We start from the raw sequence: 20,385 nt of genomic DNA on the forward strand, positions 1-20,385 counted from the left end.
CCTGAAGAAGGCATTGGATTCCACTTGAAGCTGGGGTTAGGTGCAATTATGAGCCACCTGATGTGGGTTCTGAGAACTGAACTCAGGATCCGAGGAAGGATAATAAAGTGCTTTTAACCACTTTCCCACCTCAGCAACCCAAGGAAGGGGCTTGTAATGTAGCCCAGGTTGCCGGTAACTTGTGATCGTCCTGCTTCTGCCTGGTGTAAATTTTTTAAGTATTAGAGCAAAACGATCAATCTACAGGAGAAATAAGAAATTGGAGTCCACAAACAGAAGAGCTGATACCCAGCACACCTCAGCTGGGCATGCTGAGCCTCTCTACTAAGTCTACCATTTGTCCAGTGAAAGTCAGAGCTGGCATAGGAGCCTAAAGGCGATTGACTGTGTGAGGATAATAGAGACATCCAACAGTATTTAAGTAGAACAAATATCTTCTCTCTCATACCTTTCCCATTCTCTGGGATCCTGTGTCTGTCATTCTCTGGGATCCTGTGTCTGTCATTCTCTGGGATCCTGTGTCTGTCATTCTCTGGGACCCTGTGTCTGTCATTCTCTGGGACCCTGTGTCTGTCATCCTCTGGGATCCCTTGTCTGTCATTCTCTCTCTGGGATCCTGTGTCTGTCATTCTCTGGGATCCTGTGTCTGTCATTCTCTGGGACCCTGTGTCTGTCATTCTCTGGGACCCTGTGTCTGTCATCCTCTGGGATCCTGTGTCTGTCATTCTCTCTCTGGGATCCTGTGTCTGTCATTCAGATCCCTTTCCCTTAGGACGCAAACCTTCCCTGGGTGCCCTGCCCCCACTCCCAGCACAGTCTCCTTCCTTTTCCTTTCTCTCCTCCTCACTACTCCTTCCTTATTTTCTCTCTCTCTCTTTTTCTGTTTTCCTTCTCTTTTTCCATAGCTCTGTTCATTCCAGTCACAGACCTTTTGTTCCTCACTCCCTTCCTGGCACCTGTAATAGTGCCTTAGCATGTAAGAGTTAGTCTATTCAGTAAACGTGGGTTACTTTCAATGGCAAACTTCCCTAATGTATTTTTTTATTAATTAGATAAACTCATTTAATCGGTAATACCAACAACCTGCTCAGAAAGATTGTAGGCTTCAACCCTCACGAAGTCCAGTACTTCTTGTGCTTCTCTCCACTCATCAGCTTCTTCAGTCGTTTTCATCTCCTAGTGTCTGCTGAAGGTCTCCATGTGCAGCCTCTGCCCTTCACTGGCACTTTGGGATCATCATCCTCGGACTCTTGCACAGTCGCTGGCTGCTTTTAAAATGGCATAACTTTCACTATCTTAAGTTTTTAGTTTATTTTTCAGTCTTTTAATCTTACTGTTTTGCTTCTTTTTTATCTATCACCGTCTTGTTGACCAAGCTAGTCTTGATTTTGTTCTGCCTAACATGACTATCTGGTCAGTTATTGGGGAATTGGGAGTAGGGGCAGAATATGGTGGGCTGGCTTGCCAGAAGGCTCAGCAGAATTCTTAATGTCTTTTTTGTTTTGTTTTTCTTTCCAGTGTTTTAAATAAAAAATAGACTGGCTTTAAATACATTTGTAAAAGTTTTTAGTAAGAAATGTGGCCTAAAAGGACTTTTCATCATGATTTGGTTTTCTCTGATCATAGGAAAATTAACCCATTGTTAACTTTTAAAATTGTTTTATTGAAACAACTCCAAAATAAAGATGTTAGATAATTTATCAGTTAACTATCTGTAAAAAATAATTTGACAGACTGTAAATTAGCTTCTTTTTTTATGACAAAACGTTGAATTTGTGAGATAAAAGTGGGCTCAGTTTTTGTATTTGCTTGCTTATTTATTTATACTCATAGTCAGACTCAGGGCCTTGTAAGTGCTTGATGAGTGCTCCATACCAGCATAATAAAATAATATTTTGACACATGCTAAGTTTCCAAATTAAGTTTACAGTTTAGAACAAGATTGTTGCCCCTAGATATGTTCTTGGGTTTCTTCAGGAAGCAAACTTCACACTGGAAAAATGCAAGTCAAGACAAAAGTCAGGCGGAGTTACTCCAAGGGACAGGGACTGAATTATGAAGTCTTAAGTGGCTCACACAGGGAAGTGATGAACAGGGAAGTTTGAAGCACTGTATTGCTCAACCCAGGGAATCATGCTACTTAGGTGTCTCTATAACCAGCCTGGAATGCTTCTAACTGACATTTTGTCATATTGCAGTTGTCGAACAAGTAACCGCAAGAGCTTGATTGTAACCTCCAGCACATCACCTACGCTACCAAGGCCACACTCCCCACTCCATGGCCACACAGGTAAGTGCTTGCAGATTTTAAAAAGTGTAATAAAACATGTCCACAGACACCAGGTTTCTTTCCTCTTTGTCACATTGTGGGTTGAGCATTGTCTGACTAATTCATGTTATTAGGATAAAGCGGCGAATGTTTCTTTGGCCAGCTGGAGCCAAGGAGTGCCACAAAATCACACCATGCAACAGATCTAGCGCAAGAGATTTACTGGGGAAGTGGGTGAGGACGAAAGGCCATCTTGGAGTGGGCACCCGAGAGAGGGATGAAGAGTGCTCGTGCTGCTAGCAACTGAGCTGAAAGTCAGGCTGGAGGAACGCCAGGTTTGCAACCTTCTTTCTGTGGGAGTATGTGTCCAGTGGACTTTGATTCCTTATATACATTACTTCTAGTCTTGGCCATCTTTTGAAGCCACTTGAGTCTTCAGATCCATGGCCTCTGTTCTAGTGTTTTCTACCACATATGGCTTGAGTTATTTTGAGTATTATGTTGACCAACCTGTAACATTTTGTCCTACTGTTGTCTGACAAGTTCCCGGGGGGAGGGCAGGGGAGATAGAACACACATGTCTATTCACTACAGACAGGGATCCCATCACAGACCACAGTCCACTTGGTGATGAGCCAGTGAGTTGTGTAGGGGTTACCTACAGAAGCAGAAATGGCTCAAAGAAGCTGTAGCTCCAAAGCACACCCCAGCACAGGTGACAGCGCACAGGAGACCGCCTGCAAGTAGCTCAGCAGGTTGGAGACTATCGCTTCCAAGCGGCCTAGTTAGTGTAAACCTCTCTTACACAGTTTCACTGGGTTTTGTTTCTTTTAGGCAGTGGTCAGGTCTCAGAATTGTCTTTGTAGCATGACTAGTTTGAGCTAATTTTTTTATAGCTTTGTTTGATGGACTTTCAGTTTTTATTGTTTACTCTGGCAGGGAGGGCTCTAGTAGATCTGGTCAGTTTTAGGGACTTCCTGAAGCCATTTTGAGTTGTTTACCTTCTTGCTTAAGGAGCTTCCCTTCAGAATGGAATGTTTTGATCTTGGAAGAAACTGTTGCACAGCACCTGTCTTAGGTCTCACAGAGGATCTTCCTACCCTGTAAGACTCCCAGTAATTTTTCTAGTTGAAAAGCAAATAAAATAAAATGGGAATGATATTTGCTTTATACTAACATTGATCTTACATATAATTTCTATAGTCAGTCTTAGCTCCATATAGAATATAAACTTTTATAGGTAGTATAAGAGCTAATTTATTTGCTTCTGATTAAGGGAGATACATATTTATAATGTGGTTTGCACTAACTCAGGCCTACAGTACTTACTAGGAGGGGGACAGAGACCTTATTTAACTTAGCCAGGTGTTTTGTTCTAGGCTTGTATCATGAGACGCAGACTCACTTTGCTGAAGGAATTGCTGTAGTATCCTGTTTGTAGCAGAACCTCTGGGTTAATGATAATGGACAGGTTTGGAACAATAGGAAACTGTTCAAAGATTGCTTCCTAGATGTCTTAATCTCTGGGTACTATTATCCTAAACTGACCTTTGTTTGTCTTTGGATGATAAAAGGGGACATTAAGTAGTGAAGCAGGTGCACATCTTAGGCTTAAGACTGGGCTTTGTCTTTTGGGCTTCTCTTTTTGTTGGATGTTTGCCGAGTCTTTGAGTAAATATCAATACTTTGAGAGCGATGCTAATTAAATTTCATCTTTGGAAAAGGGGCTCCTCTGAAAAACTATTACTTTAGAAGACACTACCAACAATAAAAGGAATTAAAAATATATTTGACCTTTAAAGCAAAGCTCTCGTTTTTTCTTATATAATTCCATGAGTTCTTCTGTGTGTGTGAGTGTGTCTGTGTGTGTGTCTCTGTGTGTGTGTGAGTGTGTGTGTGTGTGTCTGTGTGTGTGAGTGTGTGTGTGTGTGTCTCTGTGTGTGTGTATTTAATGGGTTCTGGCTTCCTTAAAATTGCACTTCCACAGGGCGTGGTGCAATTGGGAGGCAGAGGCAGGTGGATTTCTGAGTTCGAGGCCAGCCTGGTCTACAAAGTGAGTTCCAGGACAGCCAGGGCTATACTGGAAAACCCTGTCTCGAAAAACAAAACAAAACAAACAAACCACCAAACAAATTGCACTTCCACCCTAGGACTTTGTAAAGTGTCAGCATATGTCTAACCTAGATTTTCATTACATAGAAATAAATTTAGCTCCTCTAGACCCCATACATAGCTGTCATGTAAGTACTGGGCAGTAATAACTAGTAAGTTAGGTTCTGCCGGTGAAAGGGGTCAGTTCAAGCCAGACTTGGAATCTAAAGGCAGGTTTATAGGGAAGCAACTCTCGGACACGAGGCTGGGGAAGGTTGTCACTGGGAGGGAGACAGAGAGGGAGAGGACAGAGGACAGAGAGGAGAGAGGCAAATGTCTAAATTATATAGGAAAATGCATCTGGAGGATGGGAAGGCCAGACCCTGGGCTGGAAAGTTGAGGGCGGAATAGGCCCTGTAATGGGCAGAGACTAAGGGGTGCTGGGAGAACCTGGAGACCAGGTCCACCTTGGTATGTAAAATGTGCATCTCAGCAGTTTGTCCTGGGTCTGAATCCCAACAATTGCTACTGGCTCCTCCTCTCTGAGATGATCATCTCTGGATTTCTGACAGAGTTCAGGACTAAGTATTCCTTACTCTACTGATTTTGATTGAGAATACTAGATGATCTTTTCTGCCTGCCTGGGTCTTTGAAGTTTAACTCCATGTTTTAGTATTTATAACATGCCTAGTAGTTGATAAATGTTTTCCTATTCATCTTTCAGCAAACCATGGCAGAAAACTCAGAGAGGAAGAGTGGGCATGAGGCGTAGTCTGTGGATGAATGAGACTGTACTTAGCCAGCTGTTCAGAAGTGATCAAACTTGACAGCCCTTAAACTGTCAAATAAACAGCGGAAATTTCTAAGTCCTATTTGCTTTGCTTTTAAGACTTGAATCTCTTGAATAATAAAAGATCTGTTAATTTGAAAGTAACAATAAATTCTGTACAGTTCAATTTCATGTTCAGTATCTTTCTTAAGTTATGCATCTGAGAATGTGCACGTGAGTACAGGTGCACATGGAGGCCAGAGCTGTTGGGTTCTCACTGTAGCTGGGTGTACAGGTGCGCTCACCCCCACCCTCAGAGTGTTCTGACCCGAGCTTTGGTTGTGCTCTTAACTGCTCAGCCATGCTGTTAAATATTTTATAAACAGGTACAGCTTTAGTAAGATTGGTTCATTAGGCACTTAGCCATTCTGGAGATTGTGTGTGTGTGTGTGTGTGTGTGTGTGTGTGTGTGTGTGTGTGTGAGAGAGAGAGAGAGAGAGAGAGAGAGAGAGAGAGAGAGAGAGAGAGATTGGGTTTTAATCCTGGGGCCTTCTGCACACTATATCTCCTAATCTGTTTTTTTTTTTAAGTAATCCTTATTTTTTAGATTAGTTTTAGGCTAATAGCAAAACTTAACAAGTTACATACTCTGTCCCCACACATGTAAAGGTTCTCTATTATCAGGGTTCCCTACCAGAATGGTATATTTGTTGCACTTGTGTAAACCTACTCCGATATGTTATTATTACCAAACAGTAGTTTTGTATTTTGGTTTACTATAATGATACACATTAGACATGTTTATGATGACATGCGTTGCCCATTATAGGACCATACAGAGCATTTCCACTGCTATACGTACTTTGTTAGTTTTCTTTAAATGTTGAACTAGCTTATTACATTCCTGAGATAAGCCCCACTTGGTGATGGTATGTAGTTCTTTTTAAGTAAGCATTGTTAAATTCAACTTGTTAGTACTTTATTGATAATTTTTGTATGTGTGCATGAAAGATAATAGTCTGTGGGTTTTGTTTTTACATTTGTCTGATTTGGGTGTTAAGGTAAATGCTGGCTTGAGAATGAGCTGGGATGTATTCCTTCCCCTTCTTTCTTTTGGAGGAACTTGTATAGAACTTGTATAATTTTTTTGAAATGTGTAGTTGAAACTGGTGCTTTCTGCCTTGGAAGGTTATTAGTTATTGATTCAATTTCTGTGGTAGATTGAGACCTGTCCACATTACCTATTTTTTTCCTTTTATTGGATATTTTCTTTATTTACATTTCAAATGTTAGCTCCTTTCCAGGTTTTCCCTCTGGAAACCCCCTATCCCTTACACCCCCCCCCCCCTATGAAAGTGCTCCTCCTCCACCCATCCACCCACTCCTGCCTTCCAGCCCTGGCATTCCCCTACACTGGAGCATCGAACCCTCTCAGGTCCAAGGGCCATTCCTCCCTCTGTTCAACAAGGCCAGCCTCTGCCACATATGCTGCCAGAGCCATGGGTCCCTCCATGTGTATTCTTTGGTTGATGGTCCAGTCCCCAGGAGTTCCAGGGGGCATATTACCTATTTTTATATTAATAGTTTTATAAAATTATATCTTTTATAAAATTAATCCATTTTAATTGTATTATGAGTTTGAGTGTATAGAATTATTCATAGTATTTCTTTACTAATGCATTTAATTCCTGAGACCCTTTGTGAAACCCAACACTTAATTTCTGATATTAGTAATCTGTGTATTGTTGTTGCCCCTGCTTTGACAAGGGGGTGATTGGTTTGTCTTTTCAAATAACCTAGCTTTAGATCATATTGATTTTTCTCTACTTCCTTGTATCTAATCTTATTATATCTCTAGAATTTATTTTCTTCTGCTTGAATAGTTAATAATTCAATTTGCTTTTTTCCCTAGTTTCAAATGTATAAACTTAGAATGAGTTTAGATTATCTGTTCTAGTATATCCACTAATGCAGTCAAGTATTGACTTCTGCATCTCACAGATTTTGTGCTTTCATTCTTATTTTGCTCAAAATATTTTCAAATGTTTTAAAGGTATGTAATAAATAATATTTTTACTACAGAGCAATTGTGATAAAAACTGCATGGTACTGGTATTGTGACAGACAAGTAGACCAATGGAATAGAATTGAAGACCCAGAAATGAACCCACACACCTATGGTCACTTGATCTTCAACAAGGGAGCTAAAACCATTCAGTGGAAAAAAGACAGCATTTTCAACAAATGGTGCTGGCACAACTAGCGGTTATCATGTAGAAGAATGCAAATTGATCCATTCCTATCTCCTTGTACTAAGGTCAAATCTAAGTGGATCAAGGAACTTCACATAAAACCAGAGACACTGAAACTTATAGAGGAGAAAGTGGGGAAAAGCCTCAAAGATATGGGCACAGGGGAAAATTTCCTGGATAGAACAGCAATGGCTTGTGCTGGAAGATCGAGAATTGACAAATGGAACCTCATGAAACTGCAAAGCTTCTGTAAGGCAAAAGACACCGTCAATAAGACAAAAAGGCCACCAACAGATTGGGAAAGGATCTTTACCTATCCTAAATCAGATAGGGACTAATATCCAATATATATATATTGGATATTAGTCATATATATATATATATATATATATATATATATATATTGGATATTAGTCATATATATATATATATATATATGATATTAGTCATATATATATATATATATATATATATAACTCAAGAAGGTGGACTCTAGAAAATCAAATAACCCCATTAAAAAGTGGGGCTCAGAGCTAAACAAAGAATTCTCACCTGAGGAATACTGAATGGCTGAGAAGCACCTGAAAAAATGTTCAACATCCTTAATCATCAGAGAAATGCAAATCAAAACAACCCTGAGATTCCATCTCACACCAGTCAGAATGGCTAAGATCAAAAATTCAGGTGACAGCAGATGCTGGCGAGGATGTGGAGAAAGAGGAACACTCCTCCATTGCTGGTGGGATTGCAAGCTTGTACAACCACTCTGGAAATCAGTCTGGTGGTTCCTCAGAAAATTGGACATAGTACTACCGGAGGATCCCGTAATAACTCTCCTGGGCATATATCCAGAAGATGTTCCAGCTGGTAAGAAGGATACATGCATGCTCCACTATGTTCATAGCAGCCTTATTTATAATAGCCAGAAGCTGGAAAGAACCCAGATGCCCCTCAACAGAGGAATGGATACAAAAAATGTGGTACATTTACACAGTGGAGTACTACTCAGCTATTAAAAAGAATGAATTTATGAAATTCTTAGGTAAATGGTTGGACCTGGAGGGCATCATCCTGAGTTGAGGTAACACAATCACAAAAGAACTCAAATGAGCCGGGCGTGGTGGCACACGCCTTTAATCCCACTCAGGAGGCAGAGGCAGGCGGATTTCTGAGTTCGAGGCCAGCCTGGTCTACAAAGTGAGTGCCAGGACAGCCAGGACTACACAGAGAAACCCTGTCTTGAAAAACCAAAAAAGGAAAAAAAAAAAAAAAAAAAAAAAAAGGAACTCAAATGATATGTACTCACTGATAAGTGGATATTAGCCCAGAAACTTAGTATACCCAAGATATAAGATACAATTTGCAAAACACATGAAACTGAAGAAGAACAAAGACCAAAGTGTGGACACTTTGCCCCTTCTTAGAATTGGGAACAAAACACCCATGGAAGGAGTTACAGAGACAAAGTTTGGAGCTGAGACCAAAGGATGGACCATCTAGAGCCTGCCATATCCAGGGATCCATCCCATAATCAGCCTCCAAACGATGATACCATTGCATACACTAGCAAGAGTTTGCTGAAAGAACCCTGATAGAGCTGTCTCTTGTGAGACTATGCCGGGGCCTAGCAAACACATAAGTGGATGCTCACAGTCAGCTATTGGATAGATCACAGGGCCCCCAATGGAGGAGCTAGAGAAAGTATCCAAGGAGTAAAGGGATCTGCAACCCTATAGGTGGAACAACATTATGAACTAACCAGTACCCTGGAGCTCTTGACTCTAGCTGCATATGTATCAAAAGATGGCCTAGTCGGCCATCACTGGAAAGAGAGGCCCATTGGACTTGCAAACTTTATATGCCCCAGTACAGGGGAACGCCAGGGCCAAAAAGTGGGTGTGGGTGGGTAGGGGAGTTGGGGGGAGGGTATGGGAGACTTTTGGGATAGCATTGGAAATGAAATTGAGGAAAATACCTAATAAAAAAAAATATATATATATATTTAAAAAAAAGAAATTTATTCCAGCTATCTTTCTTTTATCGATTTCTAACTTTATTTTGCTCTAAGCAGATATAGAATGATTTCTGTTCTTTTAAGCTTTCTGAGATTATGTTCTGGTCAAGAATGTAGTTCATTTGATAAATTTTTCATATGTTATGAAAAATCATATGAATTTTTCATATGATATGGTATGTGGATGTAATTGTTGTAATGTCCATAATATTCATATGACTGCTATGATAAGTCTAATTAGTCCTCAGTAAGTTTCTGCCTCCTAGATCTGCCATTTCTCTTGAAAGGACATTAAAATTTGTAACTATTATGTCACCTTCTATCACCCCTGATTGTGTTCATTTTTGCCTTATGCATTTTGATACTTTGTTGTTAGGCAAATACACTTTAGGACTTGGCATACTGGAGCTGGAGAGATGGCTTGTGGTTAAGAGCCCTTGCTGTTCTAGCAGAGAACTCAGATTTGGTTCCTATTTGTCTCTGGTTCCTGGGGATCTGACATCCTCTTCTAACTTCATCAAGTACCAAGCATTTATGTGGAACACATACATGCATGCATACAGGCAGGTAAAAACACTCGTACACATATATAGTAATAAATTTTTTATTAAAAAATAATTACCTGCAATGTGTTGGGTTTTGTTTTCAACAAGTACTGGGAATTGGGCCACATGCTAAGCCAAATGCTTTCTTTATGTAGAAGTCAGTTTCTTGCCTATATAATTTTTTCTTTATGAACTGCTTTTCAACTATTTCTTTGAAGATAGATCTGCTGATATTAAATTACTAATATTTTTTGAAAAGGTATTTCTCTTCTGCTTTTGAAGACTATTTTCATAGGCATAGAATTCTAAGATTATTCTTTTTTTCTCTCTTCTCTCCCTCCCCTTTTACTATTTCACTCTGCTGTCACCTCTGTCTGTGAGGGTGTCATTTTGTGTGTGCTCTTCTGTGGAGAAGGCAGGTCTTCCCACCTTCTTCCAAGACTTCAAAGCCCTTTTCTCTCTGATCTTCTGTGTGCACACACGCCCCTGAGTAGTTTGGACAGGGAGCTTATCCTTTCTGCTTTCTGACCTTCCTTGCTCGACAGCTTTTATAAGACATTAGTTTGGGATTTTAAAGAATCTATTTATTATTTTATGTTTATTGGTATTTTGACTGCATCTGAGTCCATGTGGTGGTGTTTGGACCCCTGGAACTGGAGTTACACACAGGTGTGAGCTGCCAAGTGGGTGCTGGGAATTGATCCTGAGTCCTCTGTAAGAGCAGCTAGTGCTCTTAACCACTGAGCTATCGCTCCAGTCTGCAGGGTTTTTATTTCTTATTGTTCCAAATGTTCTTCTCTCCCTTCTCTGTTTCTTCTTCTCTTACTCAAGCACAGGTCTGCTACAGCTTTCGCTGGTTGTCTCAGCTCCCAAATGCTTTCCTCCTTTTCCCTCTCCTCCTCCCCATTTCTCCTTACCTTTTCCATTTTTGACATGTCTATTGCCATCTTCTTAAGTTGGTGACTTAAGAAGATGGTGATGCTTCCCCAGATGTGTCCTGCCTGTCAGTACAGTGTCCTTGACTTACAGTACAGTGGGTTTTGGTCTTTAGCCTTACCTTTACTTCCGCAACACACATCTGCTTTTGTAATTTCCCATATTTCTTGAGTGAACGTTTGGAAACTTGTCTCCTCTTCCATTCTAGCACATAGAGTATTAATCATAGGGATATTTTCCCTTCTTCTTTTGCCTTTTAGTATGCCTTGTAAGTCTTTTGTTTTGTTTTGAGACAAGGTCTTGCTATGCTACCTTGGAAGGCCTAGCATTGCCTCCATAGACCAGCCTGGCCTGAGATCTACCTGCTTCTGCTGGAACTAAAGGTGTGCAGCACCACACCCAGCTCGTATTGGTTTTGTTGCTGCTGTTAATAGATGGCTATAATGTACTACATAAATTAAGCACAGTAAATTTGACAGGGTTGGGAGAGAAGTACTCTCTAGTTGTATATTTGAGTCTAAGTCTTTGGATGGTCTATGCTGCAGACCTTATAAATTAGCATATTTTAGTTTAATTCCCCCAGATTATGTGGGCAGGAGATTCTAAGTAGTAGGAGTTGAGTATTTCTTTTCCAATAGATGAAGTTCATTTTTGTAGTTTCTTCAGCAGCTGGGCTTCGTTAAAAACAGAATGCCCTGACTTTTTCATAATGGTCCTTCTTCCTCTGCTTCTTCTCAAATCAAATGAACTTTTTCTTAAAACATTCACTATGAGAATCTGGTAACTTCCCTGTGCCCTTGGAGAGACGGTTAGAGAGATGACTCAGTGGTTCACAGTGCTGATTACTCTTGCAGGGGACCTAGGTTTGGTTCTCAGCACCTCCATAGCAGCTCACAACTGTTACAGTCTCAGGAGACCCAGTGCCCTCTTCTGACTTCCTCAGTCACCATGAATACACATGATGCACAGACATTGATCCAGCCAAAACGTCCATGCATATTGAATAAAAAAATACATTATCCAGCATCTCTTAACTCTTAGCATAGCCTATACTAAGCTAGGACAAGTCATTCATTGCAGGCCTTCTTACTGGTTCCCAAGGAGGTTTTTTGTTTATGAAAGTCTTGTCTATAAATTCAGATATCCTGCATCTGCTTCTTTATTTCCACTTTGGGAAGCAGTGTTTGTCCTGTAACTTCAACTTCTCTGGCAATCTGAGATTGTCATCGTCGTCTTCTTCTTCTTCCTCCTCCTCCTCCTCCTCCTTCTCCTCCTTTTTTTTTTTTTTTTTTTTTTTTTTTTTTTTTTTTTTGGTTTTTCGAGACAGGGTTTCTCTGTGTAGTCCTGGCTGTCCTGGAACTCACTTTGTAGACCAGGCTGGCCTCGAACTCAGAAATCCGCCTGCCTCTCCCTCCCCAGTGCTGGAATTAAAGGCGTGCGCCACCACTCCTGGCTCTGAGATTGTCTTCTTATTTTGTAAAAACATGTAGCATTGACTTACTGTATTCTCTTCAGTTTCACTCCTTTGTTATTGGTTGTTTAGATATGCTCATAATTTTGAGCTTTCCAGTGTTGTGCCATTCAGATTTTTTTCTACTACTAACTTTGCAGTGAGTTACCCTCTTCTTGTACCCTATGCCTATTATTCTATTATTTGTTTTAACCCTTGTCTCTATAGTTTCATTCTTCTTTGTGCTTTGTAGGTACTACCTCTAATCATTCTAGTTCTGTCTTCCTGAAAGTCCACCTCTGATCCCAGCACTTCCGGTGCTGGGTCCTTAGGGTGAGATGTTGTCTGTGCATTTATGATGCAATTGAGTATTACATGGAGTAAGTGTGGAAGACATAAACATTGCAGATAAGATTAAAAACCTGCATGTCTAGATGAGATCCTGGGAGTAATGAACAGAAACTAAAGGTACATTCTTGTTCTTAAAGGTCAGAGTAGGGAGAGCACAGAAGAAAAGAAGGAGGAAGATGAGGAGGAAGAAACACTAGTGTCTTGGCGCCAACAGCAATAAGAACAAGTATTTCAAGTGGAGCTATCAGTGACATGAAGTCTGAGGAGTGCCATTTGGATGTAGCAGTGTGGTGTCTGTGTTGATATTTGGTAGCTGCTTTGATGGAATATTAGTGGCCATGGCCTGATTAGAGAGTCAAAAGGAAAACAGTAATACTAAGTGCCCTTGCCCGATGTGAACAAGACCCTAGATTAGTTCCCTTGCACAAGAGGAGAAAAAGTTTAAAATGTAATGTATTGTGTGCTGATGGAAGTCATTCCATGTAGTAAAAACCTTGGCCATTCATGGAAAGGGGCAATGTCTACCACAGTCCTTGTGTGGCTGAGATGAAATGAGATCTAGTATGTAAGCAGAAGATTAACCTTAACCAGGATCTCAGACAGTTATATGCACTTTTGAAGGAGAGAGTGGGAATATAGCACAGACATTAGAAGGTATAGTAATGAGAGCTTATTTAGGGTATTTTCTGATTATTTCTCCTTCCTCTCTGAAAATAATTATGTGAGAGCCTGAGGACAGAGGGTAAACTATAAAATAGTGTCTTAAACCGATTTGAGAATAAACACAATAAAACTTTGGTCTGGTTTTTATGCAGAGCCAGTGGGATCAGTGGATCATAAGGTAATGTGAAACTGGCCAGCCTCATTGTGTGGCATTCTCTAGAAACTTCTCAAGGCTGGGATGTTGAAAGATTATGAGGACAGTGAGACCACTCTTGTCAAAAGTCATGATAAAAGAGACTGCCATGAATTCAGGAATAACAACTTTTATAGTGAAGGTATGGAAAGGTGTGTGTAATATGTTCTGATGACTTCAGAAAGCAGTCGTTTTTGATGATGTGATTTCAGACCTGGGTATTTTTATGTCAAAGGAAAGAGAATGCCTGAAAGAGAAGATGGAAAGCTAGCAAGGTATGCAGGTCCCATGTCAGAAGCAGTATATGAAAGGAGAACTGCAGAGGAAGCTGCCACAAGTAACAGCCAAGGTCCAACTTGAAATCATAAGGACTGTATTAAGCCCATGCTCATTTAGTAAGCTATCATAAACCAAAGTGGTGCCTTCTAAGATAGCCGTTTAGTAAGCAAAGTTCAAGCCAAGGCAACATATCTGTAAGTACAAAAGAACCTGTTACAGTTAGGAAATAAAAATGCAAGTCTTCATTATGTATGTTTCCAGATTATAAATTGAATTGCTAATTGAGTTTGGTAAGAGGATAAACTAAGTTATGGGAGAGCTATCCATTTTATAGTGAGTTAAGATATTAATATCTTGTGTCATTCTTATACCTAAGATCTGTGAACTGTGGATGTTTTTATGAGGTTTATAAGTCTCCTGAGCTTGTGTTGCCAGTTTTACATTCATACTTATGTTCATTTTCCTGGAAGATGAATTTATGAAGTTTTCCAAAGTTGTTTCTTAATCTAAAAAGAGAGTTCTTTAAGGCTTAAATCACAAAGTTGAAGGTCTACATGCTTAAATCTCTTTCTCAAACAATACAGAAAATAGGTTTAATAGGAATGCAAACAAAAGTCTAAGAAAATCAGAACTACATTATTCTAAAAGTGAGCACTTACCACATTGCAAAATGATAAGAGAAACACTTTCTGGGGCTTGGAGAGGTGGGTTGTACTAATTAAGAGCCATTGCTGTTCAAGCCATAGGAGAGGGCTGGAGTTCAGGTCCCACGGCTCACATTCAGTGACTCACAAAGGCCTGCAGTTCCAGTTGAAAAGGATTCAGTGCCCTCTTGTGGCCTCTGTGATGTATGCACATATACACATAAACTAGTTTTTAAGAATGAAAAAAACACTGTCACTTCTTTCAGCTTGCTACCTTTTTGCCACAAGTATATAATTATCTGATTAAAAATATTAAAGTTGCTAAAAGGAGTGCCACAGCTGGCAATTGGGAGACCAGTTAAAAGACCATTGCCATTATCCAGGTATAAGAGGTTATTAGATGTGGAGAAATACATGAACACAGAAAAAAACATAGGTGGCTAAAGCACTAGAATACAGTATCTCCTTATTTCCTGCTTGGGTAATGATTGGGTAAGGATGCCATTAAGTGAGAACTAAAGAACTTGGTAGAGCCCAAAAAACCTGTTCTGTGTGCTGTTTCATTTTTTTCTTTAAAATATTAATGTTCTAACATGTTACTCTTCCTCCGAGTAAGTCTAATTTAAGTTACTGATGTTTTTATTCTGTTGTAAACTTTAAAATATTGACAACATTTTGAATTTTTTTAAGGAAAAATAAGTATTTGAAAAAATAGAGAATTGCAATAAAGGTGGGTATACAAATTATTCCCTTAGACTTTTGACATCTGTAATTATACCAGAATTAATTCCTGGACAGGAATGGTGGTTTTATTAAAGTGATGACTCACTTTAATAAAAGATAGTTTCAGGCCGAGGGGCTGGTCAGCAGAGAAACTAGCTATGTGGTTACAGGGTTGAAACTTTGAGCCAACCTGATCTCCTGGAAAGAGACTGGGCTTCAAGATTGAGTTCAACTATATATTAAAATCCCAATTTAAAACAAGCAGACTCTGGACACACCAGCTCAGTAGAGATTCCTGATTTATAAACACATCTATGTGCTGATAGATGCTCCCTTATTCCACACTGCAGGCACAGCAGCTCTAATGTCCCTCACAGACCTTAACCCCCTCCAGTATAGTCAGTCTATAGTACAACTAGAATAAATGTGTTGCTTTCTTGAGTTGTTCTAGTGAATTATTAAACCCTTAAAGGGAACTATGGGGACTTAACAAGTTTGTGGTCAGTCAATTTCAAAGACCTACCCCAAGGTTGGGATTGTTTTTAGGAAAATGGAAGTCTTCTTGAAGAATTTGGTCTTTTTTTTTTTTTTTAATATTAAAGGCAGGTTTATTGGGAAGCTGCTTTTGGGTGATCAAGTTCACAGGCTCCAAGGACAGAGGCAAGGGAAATGGCCAAGAGGGTTGGAGAGTGGGTAGGGAAGGAAGAAAAAGAGAGAAAGGGCACTTGCATAGAGAGAGAAGAGGAGAGAGAGGGAGAAATAAAGTGGGGAGGGAAAGGGGAGAGAGACAGACAGACAGACACCAAAGAATTTGCTCTTAACCTGTCTGTGAGATCTACACTTAGTCCTTACGCTTTTTCTCAGAACTGAATGATACAGTACCTACAGTTAGAGTTGGGGTCTGAATGGCTCTGGGAAGACTATTGGACCGTGGACCATTGGAGAGAATGTTTATAAACTTCTAGACTACCAGGCTGGAGGAACCCATCATTATATCCCCTTGCTTATAGAAGGCTTTGTTTTGTTTTGTTTTGCTTTGCCAAAACCTTTCGCAGTCCCTCTTCCCCCCCCCCCAACTACATATATACTATATACCCTCTCACTAATTATATTCATTAAAAACAGATCCCAGACGGCTATGGTGGCTCATACATTCAGGAGGCAGAGGTAGAGGCAGAGGCGGAGGCAGAGGCAGAGGCAGAGGCAGAGGCAGAGGCAGAGGCAGGTGGATCTTTGAGTTTGAGGACAGCCTGGTCTACAGAGTGAGTTCCAGGACAGCCAGGGCTAAACAGACAAACTGTCTCAAACAAGGAAAAACAAGTCCCAGAGATTTCTCTGATTGCTTCTTTTACTAATTTATCATTAAATTTCATGGTGGTCAAAGTATTTATTGATTTTTAAATTATTTAAAATGTATTTAATTTTACTATGGCCCTGAATATGATGATGTTCTTTAGTAAATTTCTCATGTCACTGAAAAAAAAAAAGCATATAGTCTACTATTGTATTGCAGTCTTCAATTAGTCGGTAGTGTTGTTTAAGTTGTCTATATATTCATCTCCATCTCATTTGTTAACTTATTGATTAGTATGGACTAATAGATACTTATCTTCTAGTTTGAATCTTATTTATTTGTCTGTTTAAATTGTAGCTGTGGCCATTGAAAGGAAGTCCCTTCATTTGATTCCTGTTCTGTGACATATCCCATCATTGCTGTTTGGTTTCTGTTTTCTCTTTGGGGCTATTTGCAACTTCCTTGCCTTCTAACACTGAAATGCACCCTGCTCATCTGTATTTCTTTTCTTTTCTTTTCTTTTCTTTTCTTTTCTTTTCTTTTCTTTTCTTTTCTTTGTTTTTTTGTTTGTTTGTTTTGTTTTGTTTTGTTTTGTTTTGAGACAGGGTTTCTCTGTGTAGCCCTGGCTGTCCTGGAACTCACTCTGTAGACCAGGCTGGCCTCAAACTCAGAAATCTGCCTGCCTCTGCTTCCCAAGTGCTGGGATTAAAGACATGCGCCACCACCGCTCAGTTCATCTCTATTTCTTATATCAGTCTTAGAGTCAGTCGTTTCTTCAAGAAGCTTGAGGGTTTTTTTTTGGGGGGGGGGGGTAGTATTAGAAACCAAAATCTGAGTAACAGCTTTCCCTTAGTCTTACAGACTCCATTTCTAAAGTTTCTTACGTCAACGGTTTTTTTTCTCCCCCGCTCCTTCAGTGGCATCGCTTCTCTAGTCAGTATGCATTATTCCTTGGGATCCTCTGATATGATACATTATTTGTTTGAAATTTGCATATCTTACCTGACTAGGTCACAACACATAGTCCCAGCTACTTGGAAGGCTATGACAGGAGGATCATTGAAGCTCCAGGGTTTTAGTCCACCTCAAACATCTTTATAAGACACACATACTTCATTTTAGAAATCAAAGTGTTAGGTTTTGAGTGAATCCATTCTCTCTGAGGCAGGAATAAGAGTTCAAAAACAGGCTGGGCTTCTGTCTCAAAATACCAGTGACTAGCATACATGAAAACTAATTGAGAAAATGGTACTTGAGGTTGGCCGTGTTTTATAGAGTCAGAGTTTGTAGTATAAGGCATTTTATGGTGTACTTCTATCCTGAATTTCTGCCAAAGAACTTTATCCTTACCGTATGCACATTTAGCCCCTTGGATGCAGTGGGTGGAGATACTTGTACAAGTAACTATTGTCTTTAGGACAATCCTTAAGCCTTTGAAATACTGCAACTTGATCTGTTCCTGAAAGGGCAGGAAGCATGTGAATCACTGCTGTATCTAGAAAGGACGTCCAATGTGTGTAGGTTATCACAGGTACCTAGTTCTAGGTGAGAACATTTCTGGGTTGTCAAACTTTATAATTATAAAGACTCATAAACTGAGGGCTGGCCTGAGAAAATAATCAGATATACTAAATTAATAAGAGTAAAAGGTTTCTTACCAGAAAGCCACACAAGTTTACCTCATTCCCAGAGCAAACTTCAAAGAGTTTCTTTTCCTTTCTCCATCACAGGTAACAGTCCCTTGGACAGCCCCCGGAATTTCTCTCCAAATGCTCCTGCTCACTTTTCCTTTGTTCCTGCCCGTAGGTAAGTTGCTTGAGAACCCCCTCTGTGCTGTTTTGTCTTGTCTTGTCTTGTTTTGTTTCTCTGTGTAGCCTTGAATGTCCTGGAACTCACTCTGTAGACCAGGCTGGTCTTGAACTCAGAGAACAGAGTGCTGCGATTAAAGGCATGTACCACTGACCCCTGACTGATATGTGTGCTTGGTAGATGTCTGTGTTCTTCTTTCAAGTCCGTACTCTTCCGTGTGGATTGAGTTGCCTTGGACTACCAGTAATCAAAATGCCGTCCTTTCTGTCCTCTTCAAGTTTTCCTTTCAGAGTGACTGTGCATTTGCAGCTGAACAGAAAAATAGGAGTATATTCATTTATTTTATAATCCTAAGCAAAAGGTGCCCTAAGAATATATTCCACAGCATGATACTGTAACTGAGAATTATCCTCGGGCTATAGAAGAGAAAGTGTTCCAGGAAGGGTCCAGAGTAACACTCTTTACCTTGTACCCCGTGCTTCCAAGAAGCTGAAAGGGCCTGACGTAACTTTCTTCTCAGCTTTTGTTGGAGTGTTTTATGTTTGTTTGTTTGTTTGTCTTTAAACAGGGTCTCATTATGTGGCCCTGGCTATGTAGACTATACAGGCTTCCCTATGTTAGTGGCTTTTTAATGTGTTTCTTTCAGTTTTCTGCTTCATCCAGCTAGCTCCCAAATTGAGACTGGACTATAATATTTATTTAACAAGCTTCAAAGTTCACAACAACTCCACGTTAATCCTCTAAACTAATTTGGCTACCTCCCAGCCAAAATCCCAGTGATACTTTCATTAGTACTGATCTGGCTCTCTTGGCTCCAGGACTTTTCTCATGGTGTCTCCTGGACTCTCTTCCAGCTGTGATTTCCTACTTCCTCTCTCTCCTTCCTCCCTCCATGGGCTGAGAGGAAGTCCAGCCCTATTCTCTCCACTGCTCAGTTATTGGCTGATCAGCTCTTTATTAACCAATCAGGAAATTAGGTAGCAATGTTTACACAACACTGAGACCAGAGATTCTCAGAATAAGGATTGCAACTAGATGTGGGGGCAAGGAAATCAGGATTTGAATGATACGAAGATAGTCTTTACCCAGTGCACAGAAACATTATGCTTACAGCCCTATTCAGAGATTCCCCCTTGCCTCTGCCTCCCAAATGCTAGGAATACAAATCTCAGCTTTCAGCTGAGGGTCCCAAGTATGAGTTCAGAAAGACTATAGGATCTCATAATTCACTGAGCTTCGAAGGGTTTGTTAGGTCCCATTTCTCTCCTGTCTGAAAATGATAGTGTTGATTCTGGCCTCTCCTAGCAGGCCTGATAGTTCCACCCATGCCGAGAGCACATTAAGTGGCCTCTGGAGAAGTCCACCCTCACGGTGTCTTCAAACCTTTGCTAAGGCTCCCTACACACAGTGGCTTGTTTTCACAACTTCACAACTCTCTTAGCCATAGTTCAAGTTTGTGGGGCTCTTGTTTTAATTTGGGGGGCTGTTTCCTTGTTTAGTTTTGAAGTAGAGTTCTCTTTAGTTCTAAATGGGAAAGCCAATTTAAAATAAATAGTAATAAGGCTCCAGCTTTGTAGCTGTCAGTGGCTAGAGAATATACTATATCTTGGAGTAAGAGCAGTTCTAATATTAAGACTACTTTCTTTGCTAGGTGATAGTGGTGAGACACGCCGTTAATCCTAGCACTCAGGAGGCAGAGGCAGATGGATCTCTTCAACTTGAGGCCAGCTGGTCTACAGAGCCAGCTCCAGAACAGCCAGGGCTCCGCAGAGAAGCCTGTGTCGGGGTGAAGTGAAGGTGTTGGCTGGGAGGACTACTTACTTATAAGGTGTAGCAGAGGGCTGGGCTGTAGCTCTGTTGTAGGACTTGTCTAACATGCACAAATACCACATCAATGAGGTGTAATGACTCACACCTGAAATCACAGTACTTTGGAGGTGTGAGCAAGAGGGAAAGAAGTTGGAAATCATCCTCTGCTACCTACTGAGTTTGAAGAAAACCTGGGCTACATAGGATTCTGTCTCAAAACAATTAAGATAAAATAATAAAAACGAAGCCGGGCGTTGGTGGCGCACGCCTTTAATCCCAGCACTCGGGAGGCAG

The 20,385-nt window shown here is 40.4% G+C and overlaps 1 protein-coding gene across 6 annotated transcripts in view; it reads left to right on the forward strand.

Moving 5' to 3' along the window:
* Mast2 (microtubule associated serine/threonine kinase 2) overlaps nucleotides 1–20,385 on the forward strand; it is a 157,573-nt gene that overhangs the window by 108,538 nt on the left and 28,650 nt on the right. For all 6 annotated transcript variants that reach the window (XM_085839066.1, XM_021159305.3, XM_029475989.2 and 3 more), the window contains 2 exons: nucleotides 2,199–2,290; nucleotides 18,204–18,279. In XM_085839066.1, the coding sequence (XP_085695192.1) occupies nucleotides 2,199–2,290; nucleotides 18,204–18,279 (168 nt within the window). The remainder of the gene's footprint in view (nucleotides 1–2,198; nucleotides 2,291–18,203; nucleotides 18,280–20,385) is intronic.

Source organism: Mus caroli, unplaced genomic scaffold, assembly GCF_978045245.1.
Source record: "Mus caroli unplaced genomic scaffold, Mus_caroli_1 scaffold_6, whole genome shotgun sequence".
NCBI classification, from domain to species: Eukaryota; Metazoa; Chordata; class Mammalia; order Rodentia; family Muridae; genus Mus; species Mus caroli.